Source organism: Crinia signifera, chromosome 11 (assembly GCF_055691185.1).
Source record: "Crinia signifera chromosome 11, ASM5569118v1, whole genome shotgun sequence".
In the NCBI taxonomy this organism is placed as follows: Eukaryota; Metazoa; Chordata; class Amphibia; order Anura; family Myobatrachidae; genus Crinia; species Crinia signifera.
The window spans coordinates 496,150-518,091 of NC_139227.1; the positions used below are offsets into that span (position 1 = coordinate 496,150).

At 44.7% G+C, this 21,942-nt stretch overlaps 1 protein-coding gene across 29 annotated transcripts in view; it reads right to left on the reverse strand.

Moving 5' to 3' along the window:
• Positions 1 to 21,942, reverse strand: part of NRXN2 (neurexin 2) — an 847,024-nt gene that overhangs the window by 409,975 nt on the left and 415,107 nt on the right. For all 29 annotated transcript variants that reach the window (XM_083165053.1, XM_083165057.1, XM_083165084.1 and 26 more), the window contains one exon: positions 14,007 to 14,126. In XM_083165053.1, the coding sequence (XP_083021179.1) occupies positions 14,007 to 14,126 (120 nt within the window). The remainder of the gene's footprint in view (positions 1 to 14,006; positions 14,127 to 21,942) is intronic.

Sequence of the window (21,942 nt, forward strand, 5' to 3'; positions counted from 1 at the left end):
GAGCCCCCCAATGTGCAACCTAAGAAGTGGGCATGGCCACATTTAATTAAAGTGGTATGTCTCCAGCCATAAAATCTCTTACTTGGGTTTCCTGACATCAAATCTGACCCCCATTGTGTGTCTCCAGGCATCAAGACATCTTCCACTTTTGCATATCTACCAATGAAATCTCTCCTCATTGTGTGTCTCCAGCAATGAAATCTCTAACCTATCTGTTACTTGTTTCCTAGCACGGCGCCCACGATATTCAGTCATATGGCATTGTATTCAATTTAAAATTGTATACCATTGTATATGGCATACAATGACATACAATGCAATGCGATGCGATTTTAAATTGTATAAGCACCCTAATAGGTTTTTCAATGTTAAATGGCCCCCCTATACGATTTTCAATTGTATAAGCACCTTAATAGGTGCTTACAATGTTAAATGCACCCCCACGCCCCCGCCACTATCAATGCCAACCCGAAGCTTGGCGAGCGCAGCAAGGCCGCGAGGGGCGTCGGTACGCGTCCTCCGACCTTTTCATACCCCCATTATCCACGTCGGCGTGGAGTTGATTTTATACAGTGTGGCGAGCGCACCAAGCCCGAAGCGTGGCAAGCGCAGTGAACGCCGCGAGGGGACGCGCATTACTTCACATGTATTCCGTGTCCCCTCGCGGGGCTCGCTGCGCTCGCCACACTACATAAAATCAACTCCACTCCGAGGTGGATAGTGGGGGTATGAAAAGGTCGGAGGACGCGTACTGCCGCCCCTCGCAGCCTCGCTACACTCGCCACGCTTCGGGTTGGCGTTGACAGTACGAGTGGCGTGGGGATGCTGTTAACATTGTAATCACCTATTACAGTGCTTATACAATTATTTATCTTATAGGGGGCACATTTAACATTAAAAACACCCATTAGGATGCTTATACAATTTAAAATCGTATACCATTGTATATGCCATACAATGGCATAGAATTCGATGGTATACAATTTAAAATTGTATAACATCGGCTAACATCGCATTGCATCGCATGACATACCATCGTATGCCTTATGGTATGCGATGCGATGGGCGCCATGCTAGGAAACAAGTACCACCTATCTTTTTAACAAGCTGTCCTAATTTACTCACTTTGACAGCAGATAACAACCATTTACCCCATCTAGTCTGCTTTAAACACATGTACACCCTCACACTTACACCTTAGGGTTAATTTTTTTGGTCTTGAGCCAATTAATCTACAGTATCAGTATAATATTGGATTGTGGGAGGAAACTGAATTATTCATACAAACACAGGAAGAATAACAAACTCGACAAAGTTAGGACAGTTGTGTAAATCAAACACATGACTTCATTGCTGTGGCACAGTAATGCTAACCATTTCACCATCCACACTTCCCATAAACCACCCGTACTGCCCTTTGCTGTCTTCATGAATCACAAACATGTAAGCTACAGGAGCTGTAAAGGAGCCCATACACGGTCCGTTTTTGCCGGCTCCGTTCTGTACTATGCGATGCGCGCTCCCGTGCATCACATAGTATGGTACATACGTACTAGGTACACATCGGATTGGATCGCAGTGCATGCACAAGGCATGCGATCCGATACGATGTGTACTTTAAAAGTACAAAATGGACCGCAAAAACGGAGCATGTATGGGGGGGCTTAAGAAGGGCACTGGGTTTTCATGTCTCTCTTCTACTGCTGCTTTGCTGCATGTCATACAATATGATAGACACAATGGTGCAGCAGTGCTGGAAAGCCTGCACATCCCATCAAAGGACATCATCTATCAGCCTGGACTTCTGAAATCTGGAGCCAGTGCAGCAGTCCTGTCACACCAGGGGACTCAGTCGACAAGACTGAGACCTCTGGTGGGGACCTGGACCGGTACCTGAACCGGGGAGGTTGGAGAGGACCCCTGCGCATGAACTGCGCGACAGTGCACCCAGAGCCAATAAGTAGTCAGAGGTAAAAGTACAACCAGATTTATTATGCAGAAGGTTGTAATGATACAGGCAGTAAAGTATGCAGGAGTAATGACAGTTCATGCAGATTGCAATACTTTACAGGTATGATGAATGAGGTATCGATGGTGGAACATCGGATGGATATCGGATATGGAGACTGTGGGTCCGGAATGACGGACGGAAGATAGGAGCTTGACTGTGGGTCCGGAATGACGGACGGAAGCTTGACTGTGGGTCCGGAGTATCGGACTATCGATGGTGGAACATCGGAGACGGATGATGCTGGAGCATCGGAGGACCAGAGTCCTGGAGCTAGGCTGGATCGCTGGGCTGACGAGGCAGGCTCACAGGTGATGGAATAACCTGGACTTCAACAGGAGATGGAATAACCTGGAATACACTGCAGCATGGAAGACAACACCAGCAGAGAGAGACACTTGCACGGAGACAAGGACAGCTGACCATATACAGGAGACAACTGAAGCACTAGCATTGATCTGAGAGCTCCCAGCATACTTATACCCACTGGGTGGCCAGGATTGGCCGGGCAGGTATGACTGGGAGATCAGATCACACAGGATTGGACGGGAATGACATGTGACTGGGAAAACATGGCAGCCCCCATGTCAGGCTATGGCGGGAAAGTATGTTTGCGCACACCATGCTGGATACTGGGAGCAATGGCGGCGGACAGGTGGATTGCCGTGCACTGAGTACTGTCACTGGGGACAAGGAGAGCGGTGCGCCGCGCAGCCGCGGACTCAGCAGCGCTGAGCAGACTGGAGGATGGCAGCGGTGATGGCGCACAGGCAGACAGGACGCCGGCAGGGGTGACGTCTGGACCGCAAGCTGAACCTGCGGAGGCACTTAGCCGGTAAGAAAGTCTGTCTGAGAGCTCGGATCGTGACAGCACCCCCCCCCTTTAAGGGTGGCCCCAGGACACCTTTTAGGCTTGCGGGGAAACTTGGAGTGGAACGCCCGGATGAGTCTGGGAGCATGGACATCGATGGCATTGGTCCATGATCGCTCTTCGGGGCCGTAGCCCTTCCAATCGATCAGATATTGCAGACGACCATATCGGATGCGAGAGTCCAAGATCTTACTGACCTCATATTCTGTTCCACGCTGGGTGCAAACCTTAGGAGCCTTGGGGAGCTTGGAATGAAAGCGATTCAGAACCAGCGGCTTGAGCAGCGAAATGTGGAATGTAGCTGGCACTTTCAAATAAGGCGGCAACTTGAGCTTGTAAGCTACTGGATTGACGACTCGCTCAACTGGGAAAGGACCAATATATCGGGGAGCGAACTTCATCGATGGCACTCTCAATCGAAGGTTCTTAGTTGACAACCAGACACGATCTCCTGGACGGAGGGCTGGCACAGCTCTGCGTTTCCTGTCGGCAAATTTTTTGTACCTGCTTGAAGCCTTCAGAAGTGAAGAACGAATGAGCTTCCAGGATTTGACGAATTGCCGGATGGTCGTGTCGACCGCTGGAACAGAGGACACAGGTTGCAGAGTGAAGTCAGGAACTCGAGGATGAAACCCATAATTGGCAAGGAATGGAGTGACATTAGATGAGGAATGATATTGGTTATTATGGCAGAACTCTGCCCATGGAAGGAGTTGAGCCCAGTCATCTTGGGAAGAAGAGACATATGTGCGGAGAAATGCTTCAAGGTCCTGATTCACCCTCTCCGTTTGGCCATTGGTTTGAGGGTGGTAGGCTGTGGAAAACTTTAGCTTGATTTGAAGCAGGGAGCACAGGCTTCGCCAGAATTTGGCTACGAATTGGACTCCTCTATCGGAGATGATTTCGAGAGGCAGTCCATGAAGCTTGAATATCTCTTTGATGAAGAGCTGGGACAGCTTGGAAGCTGACGGAAGACCGGTGAGGGGAACGAAGTGAGCCATCTTGGTGAACCGATCAACAATCACCCAGATGGTGGTGAACTTGTCAGACTCTGGAAGATCAGTTACAAAGTCCATAGAAATATGCGTCCAAGGACGATGTGGCACTGACAGTGGCATCAATTGCCCAGGAGGAGACTGACGACTGGTCTTGTGCTGAGCACATTTAGCACAAGAGGAAACAAAGTCCTGTACATCCTGTTTGAGGGACGGCCACCAGTAGGACCTGGTGATAAACTCGTAAGTTTTCTGAATGCCTGCATGGCCAGCGAATTTTGAAGAATGCGCCCAACAGAGCAACTTCTTTCTTAGAGCTGGCTTTACATATCTTTTCCCTGTAGGGGGCGTGAGATTTGAAACTCTCGTTGCGGAGAATGCCACTGGATCAATAATAAAGTGTTGATGTGTGGACTTAGACTCACTTTCTTGCTCCCATGAGCGGGAAAGGGCATCAGCTTTTCGGTTTTGTGTCCCTGGACAGAACGACAGCTTGAAACGGAACCTGGAAAAGAAAAGTGTCCATCTGGCTTGACGGGGATTTAAACATTGAGCAGACTTGAGATACAGAAGATTCTTGTGGTCTGTGATAATTGTGATCTCATGAACAGCGCCCTCTAGAAGATATCTCCACTCTTCTAATGCCAACTTGATGGCGAGAAGCTCTTGGTCACCGATGGCATAGTTACGCTCTGCAGGCAGGAACTTACGGGAGTAGAACCCACAGGGATGAAGACGACCATCGGGCGCTTTCTGCGAGAGGACTGCCCCAACACCCACGGAGGAGGCATCAACCTCGAGAATAAAGGGCAAGGTGGTATCAGGTTGTCTTAAAACAGGAGCGGAAGTGAACCTCTGTTTCAACAGATGGAAGGCTTCGATGGCTTCTGCCGGCCACTTCGCTGGATTAGACCCCTTTTTAGTCAAGGCAGTGATGGGAGCCACAATAGAAGAGAAGTTACGAATGAATTTTCTGTAATAATTGGCAAAACCCAGGAAACGTTGAATACCTTTCAGCGAAGAGGGAATTGGCCAATCTTGGATGGCCTGCAGTTTTCCTGGATCCATTTGAAGACCGGAACCGGAGACAATGTACCCTAGGAAGGGTATAGACTTCACCTCGAAGACACACTTCTCCAGTTTACAGTAGAGATGATTAGCTCGCAGCCGGGACAAAACCTCTTTGACCCAATAACGATGTTCTGTGATGTTATTGGCGTAGATTAAAATGTCATCGAGATATACAACTACATGACTGTACAGAATGTCCCGAAAGATCTCATTGACATAGTGCTGGAACACGGCTGGGGCATTGCTGAGCCCAAAGGGCATGACGAGGTACTCATAGTGGCCGTCTCTGGTATTAAACGCCGTCTTCCACTCGTCGCCCTCTCGTATGCGGATGAGATTGTATGCACCTCTCAGATCGAGTTTTGTGAAGATGGTTGCACCGCTGACACGGTCAAACAGCTCGGTGATGAGAGGCAACGGATATCGGTTCTTTACTGTAATGTCATTGAGGCCGCGATAATCAATGCAGGGACGTAGGCCTCCATCCTTTTTTTTGACGAAGAAGAATCCTGCGCCAGCAGGAGAAGTCGAAGGACGGATGAATCCCTTTGCCAGATTTTCCTTGATGTAACTGGTCATGGCTTGAGTCTCTGGAAGAGAGAGAGGATAGGTTCTACCTCTGGGTGGTTCTTTGCCTGGGATAAGTTCAATAGGGCAATCCCACGGTCTGTGAGGAGGTAGAACATCAGCGCCAGACTTGCTGAATACATCTGAGTACTCTTGGTAGGGAAGAGGCGGAAGGTCTGCTGCATCGGCTGAAGAATGACGAGCTGGGAGTACCTTTTGGAGACAGGTACCGGAGCAGGAAGGATCCCAGGAAAGGATTTCAGATGTCTTCCAATCAAGACGGGGATTGTGAAGACGGAGCCAGGGTAAACCCAGAACCAGAGAATGAGTAGCTCGGGGTAAAACCAGGAAGGACAAAAGTTCAGTGTGCAGGACTCCCACTTTTACTGTAAGTGGCAAAGTTCTGCGGGAGACTGTCGCATCAGGAATCCTACTGCCATCCACAGCAGTAAGGAAGACAGTCTTGGAAAGACTTTCAGTGGGCAACCCCCACTTGCGGACCAGTTCTGCAGTAACAAAGTTGCCAGCGGCACCGGAATCAAGAAGCGCGGAGACAGTCTTGAAATGCTGACCAACTTGTAGGGAAACTGGAAGGACACAATCGGTTGCTGATGGAGAGGACTTAATTACTCCTAGCCTACCCTCTCCTTGACGGGCTAGGAGGAGGAGTTTTCCTGACGCTTTGGGCATACAGAGATTTGATGTGCAGGATCGGCACAATACAGGCAGAGCTGTGCCAACCGTCGACGTCGACGTTCTCCTGGAGACAAGCGGAAACGGTTTATCTCCATTGGTTCTTCTTTGGAGTGGACCGCAGGAGCAGTGGGTAAAGAAGGCGGAGGAGTTGGCACTTTAACTGGAGCGCTCTTGTGACGTTCTATAGCCCTTTCTCGGAAGCGTAGGTCTACTTTAACACACAATGAAATAAGGTCACTTAGACCTGAGGGTAAGTCTCTTGTAGCAAGTTCATCCTTGATACGATCGGATAGACCATGCCAGAAAGCTGCGTATAAGGCCCCATCACACCAGGAGAGTTCAGACGCCAGAATCTGGAACTGGACCAGATATTGCCCGACGGAGCGGGATCCCTGTCTGAGACGGAGGAGTTCAGTGGAGGCAGATGCTGATCGCCCAGGCTCATCGAAGATACGCCGGAATGTTGACACGAAGTCCTTGTAATTGGACAGGATGGCATCAGATCTTTCCCATAAGGGAGATGCCCACTCTAGTGCCGCTCCACACAGGAGGGAGATGATGTAGGCAATCTTGACCCTTTCAGTAGGGAAGTTGCTGGGTTGCAGCTCGAAGTGAATCTCACACTGATTGAGAAAGCCTCGACAGGTCTTGGGGTTCCCATCATACTTGGTGGGGACAGACAGATGAAGGCGAGGTGCAGCAGCCATTACAGGAGGATGAACGGGACTTGGAAGTTCTCTGACAGGCTCAGGGCCACTGAGAGTGGTCTGTAACTTATCCAGCCGGGAAGACAGATCTTGCAGGCAATGAATCACTTGGCTCTGCGCAGCCTCTTGCTGATCCAAGCGAACAGCCAGTTGCTGTACAGGGCTGGGTGGAGAAGCTTGGTTTGCGGCTGGATCCATTTGGCTAGTGCTTACTGTCACACCAGGGGACTCAGTCGACAAGACTGAGACCTCTGGTGGGGACCTGGACCGGTACCTGAACCGGGGAGGTTGGAGAGGACCCCTGCGCATGAACTGCGCGACAGTGCACCCAGAGCCAATAAGTAGTCAGAGGTAAAAGTACAACCAGATTTATTATGCAGAAGGTTGTAATGATACAGGCAGTAAAGTATGCAGGAGTAATGACAGTTCATGCAGATTGCAATACTTTACAGGTATGATGAATGAGGTATCGATGGTGGAACATCGGATGGATATCGGATATGGAGACTGTGGGTCCGGAATGACGGACGGAAGATAGGAGCTTGACTGTGGGTCCGGAATGACGGACGGAAGCTTGACTGTGGGTCCGGAGTATCGGACTATCGATGGTGGAACATCGGAGACGGATGATGCTGGAGCATCGGAGGACCAGAGTCCTGGAGCTAGGCTGGATCGCTGGGCTGACGAGGCAGGCTCACAGGTGATGGAATAACCTGGACTTCAACAGGAGATGGAATAACCTGGAATACACTGCAGCATGGAAGACAACACCAGCAGAGAGAGACACTTGCACGGAGACAAGGACAGCTGACCATATACAGGAGACAACTGAAGCACTAGCATTGATCTGAGAGCTCCCAGCATACTTATACCCACTGGGTGGCCAGGATTGGCCGGGCAGGTATGACTGGGAGATCAGATCACACAGGATTGGACGGGAATGACATGTGACTGGGAAAACATGGCAGCCCCCATGTCAGGCTATGGCGGGAAAGTATGTTTGCGCACACCATGCTGGATACTGGGAGCAATGGCGGCGGACAGGTGGATTGCCGTGCACTGAGTACTGTCACTGGGGACAAGGAGAGCGGTGCGCCGCGCAGCCGCGGACTCAGCAGCGCTGAGCAGACTGGAGGATGGCAGCGGTGATGGCGCACGGCAGACAGGACGCCGGCAGGGGTGACGTCTGGACCGCAAGCTGAACCTGCGGAGGCACTTAGCCGGTAAGAAAGTCTGTCTGAGAGCTCGGATCGTGACAAGTCCAATGCGTCAAGCCTTCCCAGATGCCCCTAGGCATATCATTTACTGGCTATGATGAGGGCTGGCTCTGGTAGAAGATGATTGGTGGCTATGGGCAAATTCTCTACTTTTCCACTCATTAGAAGGCTTAGTAAATGGGTTAACACATTGTGGGGGAAATTTACTAAAGGAAATTTGTAAAAAATAGGTGTATTTGTATCCAGAAATACACTTATTTTTGACATTTACTATCCCGAAAATATGGCAATTCGTATTTGTATTGATAGGACATCAATACGACTACCCATTGCCGTATTTTCGGCATAGTGAATGTCAAAAATAAGTGTATTTCTGGATACAAATACACCTATTTTTTTACAAATTTTCTTTAGTAAATTTCCCCCTGTAGGTTGACATACATTGGGTCATTAATATTGTAGGCCATTTACCTCTGATGCTCTATATGTAATGGTTTAAACCAGTTATTTCCACACAATCTGGTACTTTATACAGTTCTTGGTTTACACGATAATAAAATATCCATGAATAAAAAGCAAAGTCATTAGTCTTCCGGCTACGTACAAAGGAGGAGTTTTATCAGGAATACGGTTGTTGTGTTGACCTATATTCGGTTGACTTACATTGGGTTGACACCCTTAGGTCAACACGCCATAACTTGATACTTATAAAAGGTCAACAGGGACTTTAGATCAATGGTCGATATGAAAAAGGTCGACATGGTGAAAAAAGTTTGTTGGTGTCTATATCAACTTACGTCAACATGGGCCGTGTACCGTGTCCCCTCACATGGCTCGCTTAACTTGCCATGATTCGGGCATGGTGCCTTACTACGCTCAGCACACTATTTATTCTCCCTCCATGCCCTAGTGGATAGTAGGGTATAAAAACCTGCCTTTTTTTAAAAAAATCCTCACAAAATTATGTTGACCTTTTTCAGGTAGACATTTTGCATGTTGACCTAAAGTCTCTATCGAACAATAGTCCATGTCGACCTTTTATATGTGTTAAATTTTGGCCTTTCAGACTAAGGATGTTAGCCCAATGTAAGTCAACAGAATCTAGGTCGACACAATGATAAATCTCCTTTTTAGCATGAAGACTAATGACTTTGTTTTTTATTCATGGATATTTTATTCTCAGCCTACAAACGCTTTACATTATTTATACTAAGAGTGTAAACTGAGAACTCTATAAAGTGCCAGATTGTGTGGAAATAACTGGTTTAAACCATTACATATAGGGGGAAATTTACTAAAGGAAATTTCTAAAAAATAGGTGTACTTGTATCCAGAAATACACTTATTTTTGACATTTACTATCCCGAAAATACGGCAATTTGTATCCATATTGATGTGCTATCAATACGAATACGAATTGCCGTATTTTCGGGATAGTTAATGTACAAAAATAAGTGTATTTCTGGATACAAATACACCTATTTTTTACAAATTTCCTTTAGTAAATTTCCCCCATAGTGTCTCAGAGATAAAAATGGCCTACAATATCAATGAATGGTTAAGAAAATGGGTAGACAATTTAAGACAAATGACATTGTAATTAAAGAGAATAAGAAAAATGTTTCTGTTGACAAAAGGAATTGTGTATTAATGAATGACCCTCATAAGAGAACAATACCTCAAACCCAATAGCACTGGGAAGCAGGGCAGGTTGCAATGGTAACTTTAGAGGTGTGGAGGGTGAGAGAGGGGGTGAGTATGTGAAGAGAGGATGGATGAGAGAGATTTATTGAGAGATAAATAACAACCAATCAACTTCTGTCATTTTACAAACTGGGCTATGACAAAAGCTGATTGGCTGCTATGAACAATTCTCCAATTTACCCATCCTCAACATTGGATAAATCTCCCCAAGAAAGAGAGCTATAATAACCAAGAATGCACTTCCTCCTCATTCTTCCTTTATCATTTTACTAGCAATATAGACCCAGCAAATGTGATTTGCGAACAGGGGTTGAACCAAAAACAAACTGGGACAAAACTTTCAGCATTTGTGTGAAAATCAATGGCATTGTTATGATGGGTGCAGGGTGCAGCCAGATATCAACATTGTATACTGACAAGCTGGTCCCTACATGGTGTTTCAGCCGATGATGGCACCGCACAGTGATAGCCAATATGTGTGGTCATCTCTGCATCAGCCACTTTGTATCATTTCTTTCAAATTAAATAATTAAAATGTAAGTCAGAGATAGAAATGTGATTCATGCTGAAAATGAGATAATGTTGAGACATTTTGCTGATTAATGAGATGAGCATGTGCTAAATAAAAAATGGACTAATGTTCTATCATTAGTAATTTAGTCTATCAAGGAGTCCATTCAAAAATAAATTGCAAACTGTGTGAGCATTATGATTGGTTCTTGGAAGGATAACTAAAAACAATAACATGGTGAGGTTTATTTAACCACGCAGCACCGGGAGCAATGTCTTCCACTTCTATCAAATATCTTCTTTTAGCAGCCTGGTGCCTGCTAATAGCTGACCTTTGGAAATGTAGGTAGCTACAATTGAAGCACATCATTTCACTTTCCACTATGCTGTCAAAGAAGCAGCTTTTGTTTTGCTTACTTTATTAATGTTGTAGTAGGAAGACATTCAACACTTTTAGTGAATTTGGAATAGAAAAAAGAATTTACAGCAGCATAAGATTTATAAGAGGCATTGATAAAAAAGAATGTGCAGAGTTTCTGCTGACTGGTTGGGATGATATTTCTCAAGTGGGAGACGGAAGTTAAAATATCTGGTGCAACATAAATAACTGTAGGTACTTGTTTCCTAGTAGGGCGCCCAGTACGCTGTGAGCGTACAGGGCTATTCTCCGTAGCAAAATCGCATTGCATCGCATCTCATGGGCCATTATAGTGCCATGCGATGCCATGCGATTTTTTAATGTAATTTATTCACTGCTCTGTTGGCCCTAGGCGATTGCATTGCATTGCCCCCCCCCCCCTGAAAAATTGCATGAGATTTTATAGGGTGCGATGCCATGCCATTAGCTATACACTTGTATGACATACAATGAGGTTTCACTGACCCCCCCACTATCCACGCCACCCCGAAGCGTGGCGAGCAGCGGCGGAACACGTCCTCCCGACCTTTTCATACCCCCACTATCCACATTAGTGTTGAATTGACCTTATACAGTGTGGCGAGCGCAGCGAGCCACCGAGCCCGAAGCGTGGCGAGGGGACGCGGATTACTTTACATGTATTCCGCGTCCCCTCGCGGGGCTCGCTGCGCTCACCATGCTTCGGGCTCGGTGGCTCGATGCGCTCGCCACACTATATAATGTCAACTCCACGCCGACGTGGATAGTGGGGGTATGAAAAGGTCGGGTGGACGCGTTTCACCAACCCTCGCGGGGTTCACTGCGCTTGCCACGCTTCGGGGTGGCGTGGATAGTGGGGGGGGGGGGGATCAGTGAAACCTCATTGTATGTCATACAAGTGTATAGCTAATGGCATGGCATCGCACCCAATAAAGAGAAAAATAGTTTTTGTTCACTGGAGATGGATTATAAAAACCCATCTTCAGTTCACAAAATTCCATCGCACCCTATAAAATCTCATGCGATTTTTCGGGAGGTGCAATGCAATGCAATGCAATCCCCTAGGGCCAACAGAGCAGTGAATAAATTACATAAAAAAATTGCATCGCATGGCATCACATGGCACTATAATGGCCCATGAGATGCAATGCAATGCGATTTTGCTACGGTAGCGTGCGTAAGAAAACTGGGCGCCCTGCTAGGAAACAAGTACCGAACTGTGAAATGTTAAGTTGCTCTTTAATACCATAACATTCCAATTGTAGTTCAGTTTAAGGAAAATAATTAATGCGTGATTGCAAAGTCTAGAACAAGCATACTCTATTACCTCCTGGCAGTAATTATCAACATGGTGCAACCGCGGACACTAATCTAATAAACCTAGGGGTGATGTTGTCTATAGCAACCCATCAGATTATGTCTATCATTTCTCTATTGCATCCTTGAAAATTATAAGCAGGATCTGATTGGTTGTTTTGGGCAACATCACCTCTTTTTCATTTTTGGAACCTTGTTCTATCTGTACTTACTCAAAAGGGTGTGATTAAGGCTCCGGGATCCTGTCATCAATCAGTATACAGTATATTGGGGCAGATGTATTAAGCTTTAACAAGAGATAAATGCAAGGGTGATAAGGAGAGATAAACGCCCAGCCAATCACCTGCTAACTGCCATGTTACAGGCTGTGTTTGAAAAAAGTCAGTAAGGTGGTGATTGGCTGGACGTTTATCTCTCCTTATCACACTTGCATTTATCTCTTGTTAAGGCTTAATACATCTGCCCCATTGTCTGTACAAACTGACAAAGCTTGTTAATGATGTGCTTATGTTAGTAAGAATCTCTAGGTGCCGAAAGGCCAAATGTTCCTTCTTGTACATACAAATGCTCATTTATCTTTAAGTGCATTCTGCCATTGATTTTAAATAAATGAATGTAATGCCCCTTTCCCACTGCAGGTCTAAAACGGTAAATTGCCGATTTTTCAGCGCAATTTACCGTTTAAGGCTGCAGTGAGAAAGCGCCAGAGTTGAAATACCGGTTAAAGATAACCGGTACTTCAACCCGTTTAAAAAGCAGATTCCTACATGGTTAAATACCGTTTTTAAGGCAGTTCATTACATATGCGCATATGTAATGAGCGGCTCATTATTATGCTCTGCACTAATGACACATGCGCAAAGTGGTAACTACTAGTTCTCATCAGGCACAAGGACTGCCTGGACCCCGTATGGACCCCCGCTGCCTCCCCACTGCCCTGCATCCCCGGCCTGGATCCCCGTGCAGGTAAGTACAAGAGGAGGGGAGATGGGGGCACAGGGGGTTAGGCACTCTTTACACTGGGGGGGGGGCACTCTTTACACTTGGGGGGGGTAGGCACTCTTTACATTTTAAACGGTTCACTGCAATGGGAATGGTACTTAAACGGTATTTAAAACGGTAATCTGCTGCAGTGGGAATGCTAATACCGTTTTAAATACCGTTTAAAAATACCAGTACATAAAACGGGTCTGCAGTGGGAAAGCAGCATAAGTGAATAAACATGTATACACAATTTCAAACACTTGCTGATGAGTATTCGCTTTTTCTTTGAGTCAATTTCAATGGTGCCTGAAGCAGTGAGATGCATTAATGCCTGTTGTAATACACTGGCGTTCTATGGGAATGCTCAGTATACACACAGTACACCATGGTGCCTGAAGCATTGAGATGCATTAATGCCTGTTGTAAAACACTGGCGTTCTATAGAATGCTCAGTATACACACAGTACACAGGGGCGTAACTACCATAGGAGCAGGGGGTGCAGCTGCTATGGGGTCTACGAATATCTAGTTACGCCTCTGACAGTACACCATGCTGCATAGAAGCTTTGAGACACAATAATGAACACACTTCTTAGGCACTGCTGAAGCAAGCACAAATTACCAGGCTTTGCCTAGCATTATTGTGTTCCTCACCCTTGTGTACAAGCTCTTAAAGCGACACTGCCATGTGTACATATTTTTTTATATCATTACAAATCTCTCATTTATACATGATACATTTTTTTTCTTGAAATTGTATTTAATTTCACCATAATATAATATGTGTTCATGTAACGTATGTCTTATATTAAACATTGGAAATGTGTTTAGAAATATTATTGTTATGTGGCCATAGACGTTATAGTGAGATATGACAAAGGACTGATACAGATTAGTAAGAAGAGAAGTGTGTCATCAGGAAAAGTTACTTTAATATAAAATGAACATAATATTAAACTTACGATCATTGCAGACGGGTCCTCCGTAGGAGGTCATGGTGCAGTCACATGTGAAGCCATCCCACTGTTGTAGGCACACACCGAGGTTGCCACAAGACTCCTCTGAGCATGTAGTACTGGGACCTGGAGGTAGAGGGAAAAAGAACTACTGAATTTCTGAATGGGCCATTTCATACTCACTTACGGTTATAAGTTTGGGAATCATCACCACAGTCTCATATTGAGCATTTACAGTATGTCTATGTTGTTACAGCAATTTGAAAACTTGGGTCAGCAACACTGACCCCTATTAAAACATCATTATCAGTTCTGACTTAAGCCCCATACACTGGGTGACTTTGAGTTGAGAGCTCCCGCAACATCGTCGGGAAAGCTGTTCATTTGCTGGTAATACCATAGCTCTGCTCTATGCAACGCTGTCGTCCCCCCCTCCGTTGGCGCCGGGCAGGGGGAAAACCGCTCAGTGTGTATGCACTGAGCAGCTTTCCCCACAGCGGTGATTATCATCATATTGGGGTTAACATGGGTTTGGAGTGCAGTGCCCCTGGGTGGTTCTGTGGCTCAGAGGTGGCACACTATTTAATATGTGTTTGGCCCCTGCTCCGCCCATCATACCCACCACCCGCTGTCGCTCCCTTCCCCGGTGTGCATGTCATTGTCATGTCACTGATGTGCTGCTCTGAACTTTCTGGCTTATGATGATTTATTGGGGGTGCCGCATCTCACACCTAGATATGGCAATAAAAAAATCCCTAATACTCAGAAAAGCCTTGAAGTATGGCTTGGGGGCTTACCCATGTATTTGTAACCAAGATCTCTGAATTGTACTACCATGGTTTTTCAATCTGGTTACTGATATCTTTCAGTGTTCTAAGGGAAACCAGTTTATATTTCTCTTCCCTTAGTTATGGCTGCCAGAATGTCGGGCACTAAATAGAATCTACTGTAGTAAGCTTACAAACACACGGTAATCACACGTTAGACTCTAGAATTCCTCACAGTATAGAAACCACTTCAAATACACGTAAAGGGCTGTGGTCTTTATCATGTACAGTGTCTAGTTCTACAATCAAAAGGTCGACCACTAATGGTCAAAAAGTCTACAGGCAAAAGGTCGACAGGGTCAAAAGGACAACAGTCAAAAGGTCGACAGTGGAGAGAACACTGGCGATGACTAGATTTATAATGCATACAGTAGAAATCTAGACAGGCGATAGTGACATGCAGGGCTGCGCATCGCTATCGCTATGGCCCCTACACACAGAGCGATTTTGGGTCATTTTCTAAGCAATCTAGTCAAATCGCTCTGTGTGTAGGCTCCATCAGGAGTGGTGGAAATCTCAGAGTTCATGGATTTATGGGCTCATTTCTACAAATATAATCAAAACATTCACATTTACCATTAGTGGTGCATGTAAGAAAGATGTCCAGATGTCTCCTCACTATAATGATTATATTTAAGACATAGATGTAGTTCATCCAAGCAGTATTTAGTGGCAGAATGGGAAATGGGAAATTAATGAAGGAGAAGGTTGTAAAGTGCAAAGAGACGGGAATTGTACGTGACATTTGTACTGTTCTCACCAAGCACAGTTTCAGCCAGACCTGCAGTCACAAAACGTGGCACAGTCTCATTTTCTGGGAGCAGTTGCAAAAACCAGTATGTGGGAATTTACCTAGTTCTTGTAAAGTTAATGAGTAGGTACATGTGAATAAAATGACATGCACCCTGTGTAACATGTTAAATAATATCTGATTTGTAAGTCAATGTTCTTTTCAGTAAAGTATTTCCCCAAATGTGTCTGGTACTGTTTTTTAACATCCAACTGTCGGGACACAAATGGAATTATTACATGCTAAATTGCAGCTGATTGTGTGCAATTCAGTTGATGTAAATCTTTACAACCACTGTACTTGTCTACTGCGGTGAAAGCACTGTTTGCTTCAATGTTTTATCTGCACTAGTCCCCTGTAGAGATCAATCTCATCTTGTACATCAAACCCTTGCTCCAGACTGCAGTGGTTGCAAAAGAGAATATGGGGCCTTATTTTGGTTCATTCTTTCTGACAAAATCCTTCTTAGATGGACAAAACCATGTGCACTGCAGGGGGGCAGATGTAACACGTGCAGAGAGAATTAGATTTGGGTGAGTAATTTTGTTTCTGTGCAGGTAAAATACTGACTGCTTTATTTTTACACTGCAATATAGATTTTACTTTGAAGTAAAACCCCACCCAAATCTAATTCTCTCTGCACAAGTTACATCTGCCCCACCTGCAGTGCACATGGTTTTGTCCATCTAAGAAGGATTTTGTCAGAAAGAATGAACCAAAATAAGGCCCTCGGTTGCTATGGGCCAACTGAGTTAGGAACAAACCTGATCAGCGGTGGTTTTTACCTAGGTAAAAGCCACCCCTGTTCTCTGCCAAAGTGAAGCCAGATGCAGTCTGTGAGACCTGAGACCCTGAATATGCCTTTGGGGACTGCAGCAAAAGCAGACCATCGAGGCTAGGGGCCAGCACATGCACAGTACAGAAGAAACTATGCGCTGTCCCTGTGGTGATGGTGACCGGGATGGGGAAGGGTACCGCAATTGGCAGCGGCTGCACATGTCCAGTGGTAGCGGCCTCTACCAAGTTTGCTGTGTGTGAGGATCTGAGTCCTCAATCAGTGCACTGGACCAAAGAGTAGCTACCAGGAAGAAAAACAGGAGCCTTACCATGAGGTGGGAGAATGTGAACTTAGAAAGTCTGCAGTACTAGTTATATTATATTTGTATATTTATTCATTATGGTATGTTCAACCTTTTCCTGACCATTTAATTATATTGTATTTAAATAATTGATACAGCCTATATTATAGACAATCTATAGTAATACATATTATTACTGTATGCCATAGTATTACATAAATGCCTTCCCACAAATCAAGTCCCCCTCCCAGCCCCTCAGGAAGGTGGGCAAGTCTCTCGCATTATCGCCACAGCCCCTGCTCCCCCCATCCCCGTGGTATAAAATTCTGAATTTTCGCAGGTCCGTGGGAGGGGCTTACATTTTTAGCCCCTCCTCCCATCCACGGACCCGCAAATTAGTGCGGCTGGCGGTCATGGGGGCGGGGCTTGGTGACATCGACCTCGCCCGCCACCGAAATGTAGACTCCCCCGCCCCCCTTTCACTCCTCTCCTGGCTTCTCCTGGAGAGGAGTTTTTAAAAGTCGGCAGGTCTGAAGTATGCAGTGTATAAAAAGACAAATGTTTACAAACTAGGTTCTTCACCCACTCCCCTGGTAACTCCTGCCCTTGCTCCAATATTCTACATAGTGGGAGGTCATTTGGAACCCCCCCTTTTAAAATCCTGCGTTTGCCACTGGATGGGGACCATGAGCACAGGGACAGTGGCGGCGGCAGTAGAGGGGGTGCCTGCATCCCTATTTAATACATGGGGTAACTAAGTCACGCATTCCCCTCAGAAATGAATGACAGTAGCAGCAGCAGAAACCCAGCATCAGCCGTAGTAGCAGCAGCAGTGGTGGAGGCCAAGGTCATAGAGCGGTGTGTACTATTGGGGGCATTATGTGTAAGTGGCCTAAAAACATAAATGTCAGCGCATGGCTAAACCTGTAACAATAAAAACTGTACCAAAAAAATGGGATCACTCCATTAATAAAATAAAAAAAATAGATTGCAAGTGTAGCTAAAAGGATTAATAGATAAAGATGCATTGCCAGAAACACAAAAAAAGAGAGACAATACAACAAAAATTAGGTATAAGTGGCACTTCTGGGGGCATTATGTGTAAATGGTATTATGGTGGTATTATGTTTATAAGCAGCAGTACTGGGGATATTATATTACTTAGTACTTTTCCTTCTCTCTCAAACATGCAGTGATTACTCCCATTCTGAAAAAACTAAATTCTGACCCTAACTCTCTCTAACTATCGTCCTATCTCTAACTATCGTCTAACTCTCTCTAACTATTGTCTACTCTCGCCTTACAAACTTTCTTAACTCTCACACCCTTTTAGACCCGTTTCAGTCAGACTTTCGCTCCGAACACTTCACTGAGTCAGCACGGACTAAAGTGTTGAATGATTTGGTAACTGCTAAGTCTAAAGGCCATTACTCGCAACTTATTCTTCTAGATCTTTCTGCTGCGTTTGACACTGTGGATCACACTCTTCTCCAACAAACACTACACTCCCTAGGTATTAATGATACAGCCCTTTCCTGGTTCACATCTTACCTATCTGATCGCTCTTTCAGTGTTCGCTTCTCTGACTTCCTCTTCACTACCTCTGTCAGACAGAATTACTTATATTTCCACCAGTCAAGAACAGTTACCATCCTGATGACAACTCAACAATCTACCTTACCCCACAAGCTCGTTGCTAAGGGGTCATCCTCGACTCTGAACTGTCCTTTCTTTCCCACATTCAATCTGTCTCCAAATCAAGTCATCTAAAAAACATATCCAAAATACGACCGTATCTCACACAAGACACTACTAAATCTCTTATCCATGCACTCATTATATCCCGCATTGATTATTGCAATAGTTTCCTAACTGGTCTTCCCAAGAACAGACTCTCACCACTGCAATCCATTTTAAATGCTGCTGCTAGGCTGATCTTCCTTGCAAGACGCTCATTGTCTGCTGATCCGCTCTGCCAGTCCCTCCATTGGTTGCCTGTATCTTACCGTATTCAATATAAAACACTTTTACTCGCATATAAAGCTATTAACCATACTGCACCAGCATATATCTCTTTACTTATCACAAAATATCTCCCATCTCGACCACTCCGCACAAGATCTGCGTCTCTCTTCTGCACGGATCACTAGCTCCCATTCACTATTACAGGACTTTCATCGGGCTGCTCCCATACTATGGAATGCCCTTCCATGTAAAATAAGACTCTCCGCTAGCCTCCAAACTTTCACGTGTTCCCTGAAAACTCACCTCTTCAGGCAAGCCTATCATATTTAAGTTCTACACGCATAACCCTCTGAGGCACTTATATATTATATAGCTTCACTTCTGGACTTGTAACTTGGTGGGACTGCTATGCTATTACTGGTGCCTGTCCTTGTATTTTCCTCCTATATCCCTATAGATTGTAAGCTTGCAGCAGGGCCCTTCAACCTCCAAGTCTGTCTGTTGTTACTCAGTTTGTTTTTTCACTGTCTACTGTTTTAAAGCGCAACGGAATCTGCTGCACTATATAAGACACTGTAACGGAATCTGCTGCGCTATATAAGACACTGTAATGGAATCTGCTGCGCTATATAAGACGCTATAACGGAATCTGCTGCGCTATATAAGACACTGTAACGGAATCTGCTGCGCTATATAAGACACTGTAACGGAATCTGCTGCGCTATATAAGACACTGTAACGGAATCTGCTGCGCTATATAAGACACTGTAACGGAATCTGCTGCACTATATAAGACACTGTAACGGAATCTGCAGCGCTATATAAGACACTGTAAAGGAATCTGCTGCGCTATATAAGACGCTGTAACGGAATCTGCTGCACTATATAAGACACTGTAACGGAATCTGTTGCGCTATATAAGTCACTGTAACGGAATCTGCTGCGCTATATAAGTCACTGTAACGGAATCTGCTGCGCTATATAAGTCACTGTAACGGAATCTGCTGCGCTATATAAGTCACTGTAACGGAATCTGCTGCGCTATATAAGTCACTGTAACGGAATCTGCTGCGCTATATAAGTCACTGTAACGGAATCTGCTGCGCTATATAAGACACTGTAACGGAATCTGCTGCACTATATAAGACACTGTAACGGAATCTGCTGCGCTATATAAGAAACTGTAACGGAATCTGCTGCGCTATATAAGACACCTTAACGAAATCTGCTGTGCTATATAAGACACTGTAACGGAATCTGCTGCACTATATAACACACTGTAACGGAATCTGCTGCGCTATATAAGACACTGTAACGGAATCTGCTGCGCTATATAAGACACTGTAACGGAATCTGCTGCGCTATATAAGACACTGTAACGGAATCTGCTGCGCTATATAAGACGCTGTAAAGGAATCTGCTGCCCTATATAAGACACTGTAACGGAATCTGCTGCCCTATATAAGACACTGTAACGGAATCTGCTGCGCTATATAAGACGCTGTAACGGAATCTGCTGCGCTATATAAGACACTGTAATGGAATCTGCTGCGCTATATTAGACACTGTAACAGAATCTGCTGCGCTATATAAGACACTGTAACGGAATCTGCTGCGCTATATAAGACACTGTAACGGAATCTGCTGCGCTATATAAGACGCTGTAACGGAATCTGCTGCCCTATATAACACACTGTAACGGAATCTGCTGCACTATATAAGACACTGTAACGGAACCTGCTGCGCTATATAAGACACTGTAACGGAATCTGCTGCGCTATATAAGACGCTGTAACGGAATCTGCTGCACTATATAACACACTGTAACGGAATCTGCTGCGCTATATAAGACACTGTAACGGAACCTGCTGCGCTATATAAGACGCTGTAACGGAATCTGCTGCGCTATATAAGACACTGTACCGGAATCTGCTGCGCTATATAAGACGCTGTAACGGAATCTGCTGCGCTATATAAGACACTGTAACGGAATCTGCTGCGCTATATAAGACACTGTAACGGAATCTGCTGCGCTATATAAGACACTGTAACGGAATCTGCTGCGCTATATAAGACACTGTAACGGAATCTGCTGCGCTATATAAGACGCTGTAACGGAATCTGCTGCGCTATATAAGACACTGTAATGGAATCTGCTGAGCTATGTAAGACGCTGTAACGGAATCTGCTGCGCTACATAAGACACTGTAATGGAATCTGCTGCGCTATATAAGAAACTGTAACGGAATCTGCTGCGCTATATAAGACACTGTAACGGAATCTGCTGCGCTATATAAGAAACTGTTAATAAATAAATAATGAATAAATATTATGTTCATGGTTGAAATAGCGACTTATTTCTGAAGTGCTTACTGTGATACCTTGTGAGACTGCAGCTATATAGACTTGCCGCTTATAAATAATTGACTACATAAAAACTAACAAGCCTGTTTTTGTCCTAAAGGGCAATCAATTAACTGCACCTCAATATTGAAGCTTCACTTAAAATTGCAATAATATTGTATATGTTTGTTGCTGATTTATTTTATTATATCCTTGACAAGTGTGATTATATTAACGGCTGTTACAATCTCAATTATATTATCACCAAACTCAGAGGAAGTAATACATACTCTTTGTGAACAAAATCTTGTAACAATGTTGCAGATTTCTGATACAAACCTCATAACTGTGTAATAGTGTCTACAGATTCTGCTACCATAGGAGTCACACTTGTTCTGTGTTCTGGTATAACTATCTCCCTTGCCTTGATACTTTTAGGGTGGAATTGTGACAAAGGGTTGTGCAATCTTCAATAAACTGTTTGTAATCCAGCAATAACCAAAAACTTATATTGCCTTTGTGAATTAGTCGTTACAATATATTCCTGTTCATTCCAAAAATTGAAGCTGCTGTATAAGCTACATATTTGTGTAATTATATTTACAGACACTGTGATCATATTAGTCACATTCACACTGTGCCCAATATATGTAATCTTTAATGTAAATAACAACAGAAACACTGTGCTTAACCAAGTATACATCTGACCCCCATATTTAGCAGAGGTAACCCTGGATGCAATTTTCTTGTTTTTTTTTTATATTTATTGTAATTGTCTGTCTGTATGTGTATATGTATATATGTGTGTGTGTTTCCTCATTCATTTTAATATATACAAATAAAAGTTATGTTGTAAATCTCATTCTGAGTACATTACACCCTATAAGAGACATATTGTACTATATACACTTGCCTATCTCTAGCTGTACTTGTATCGT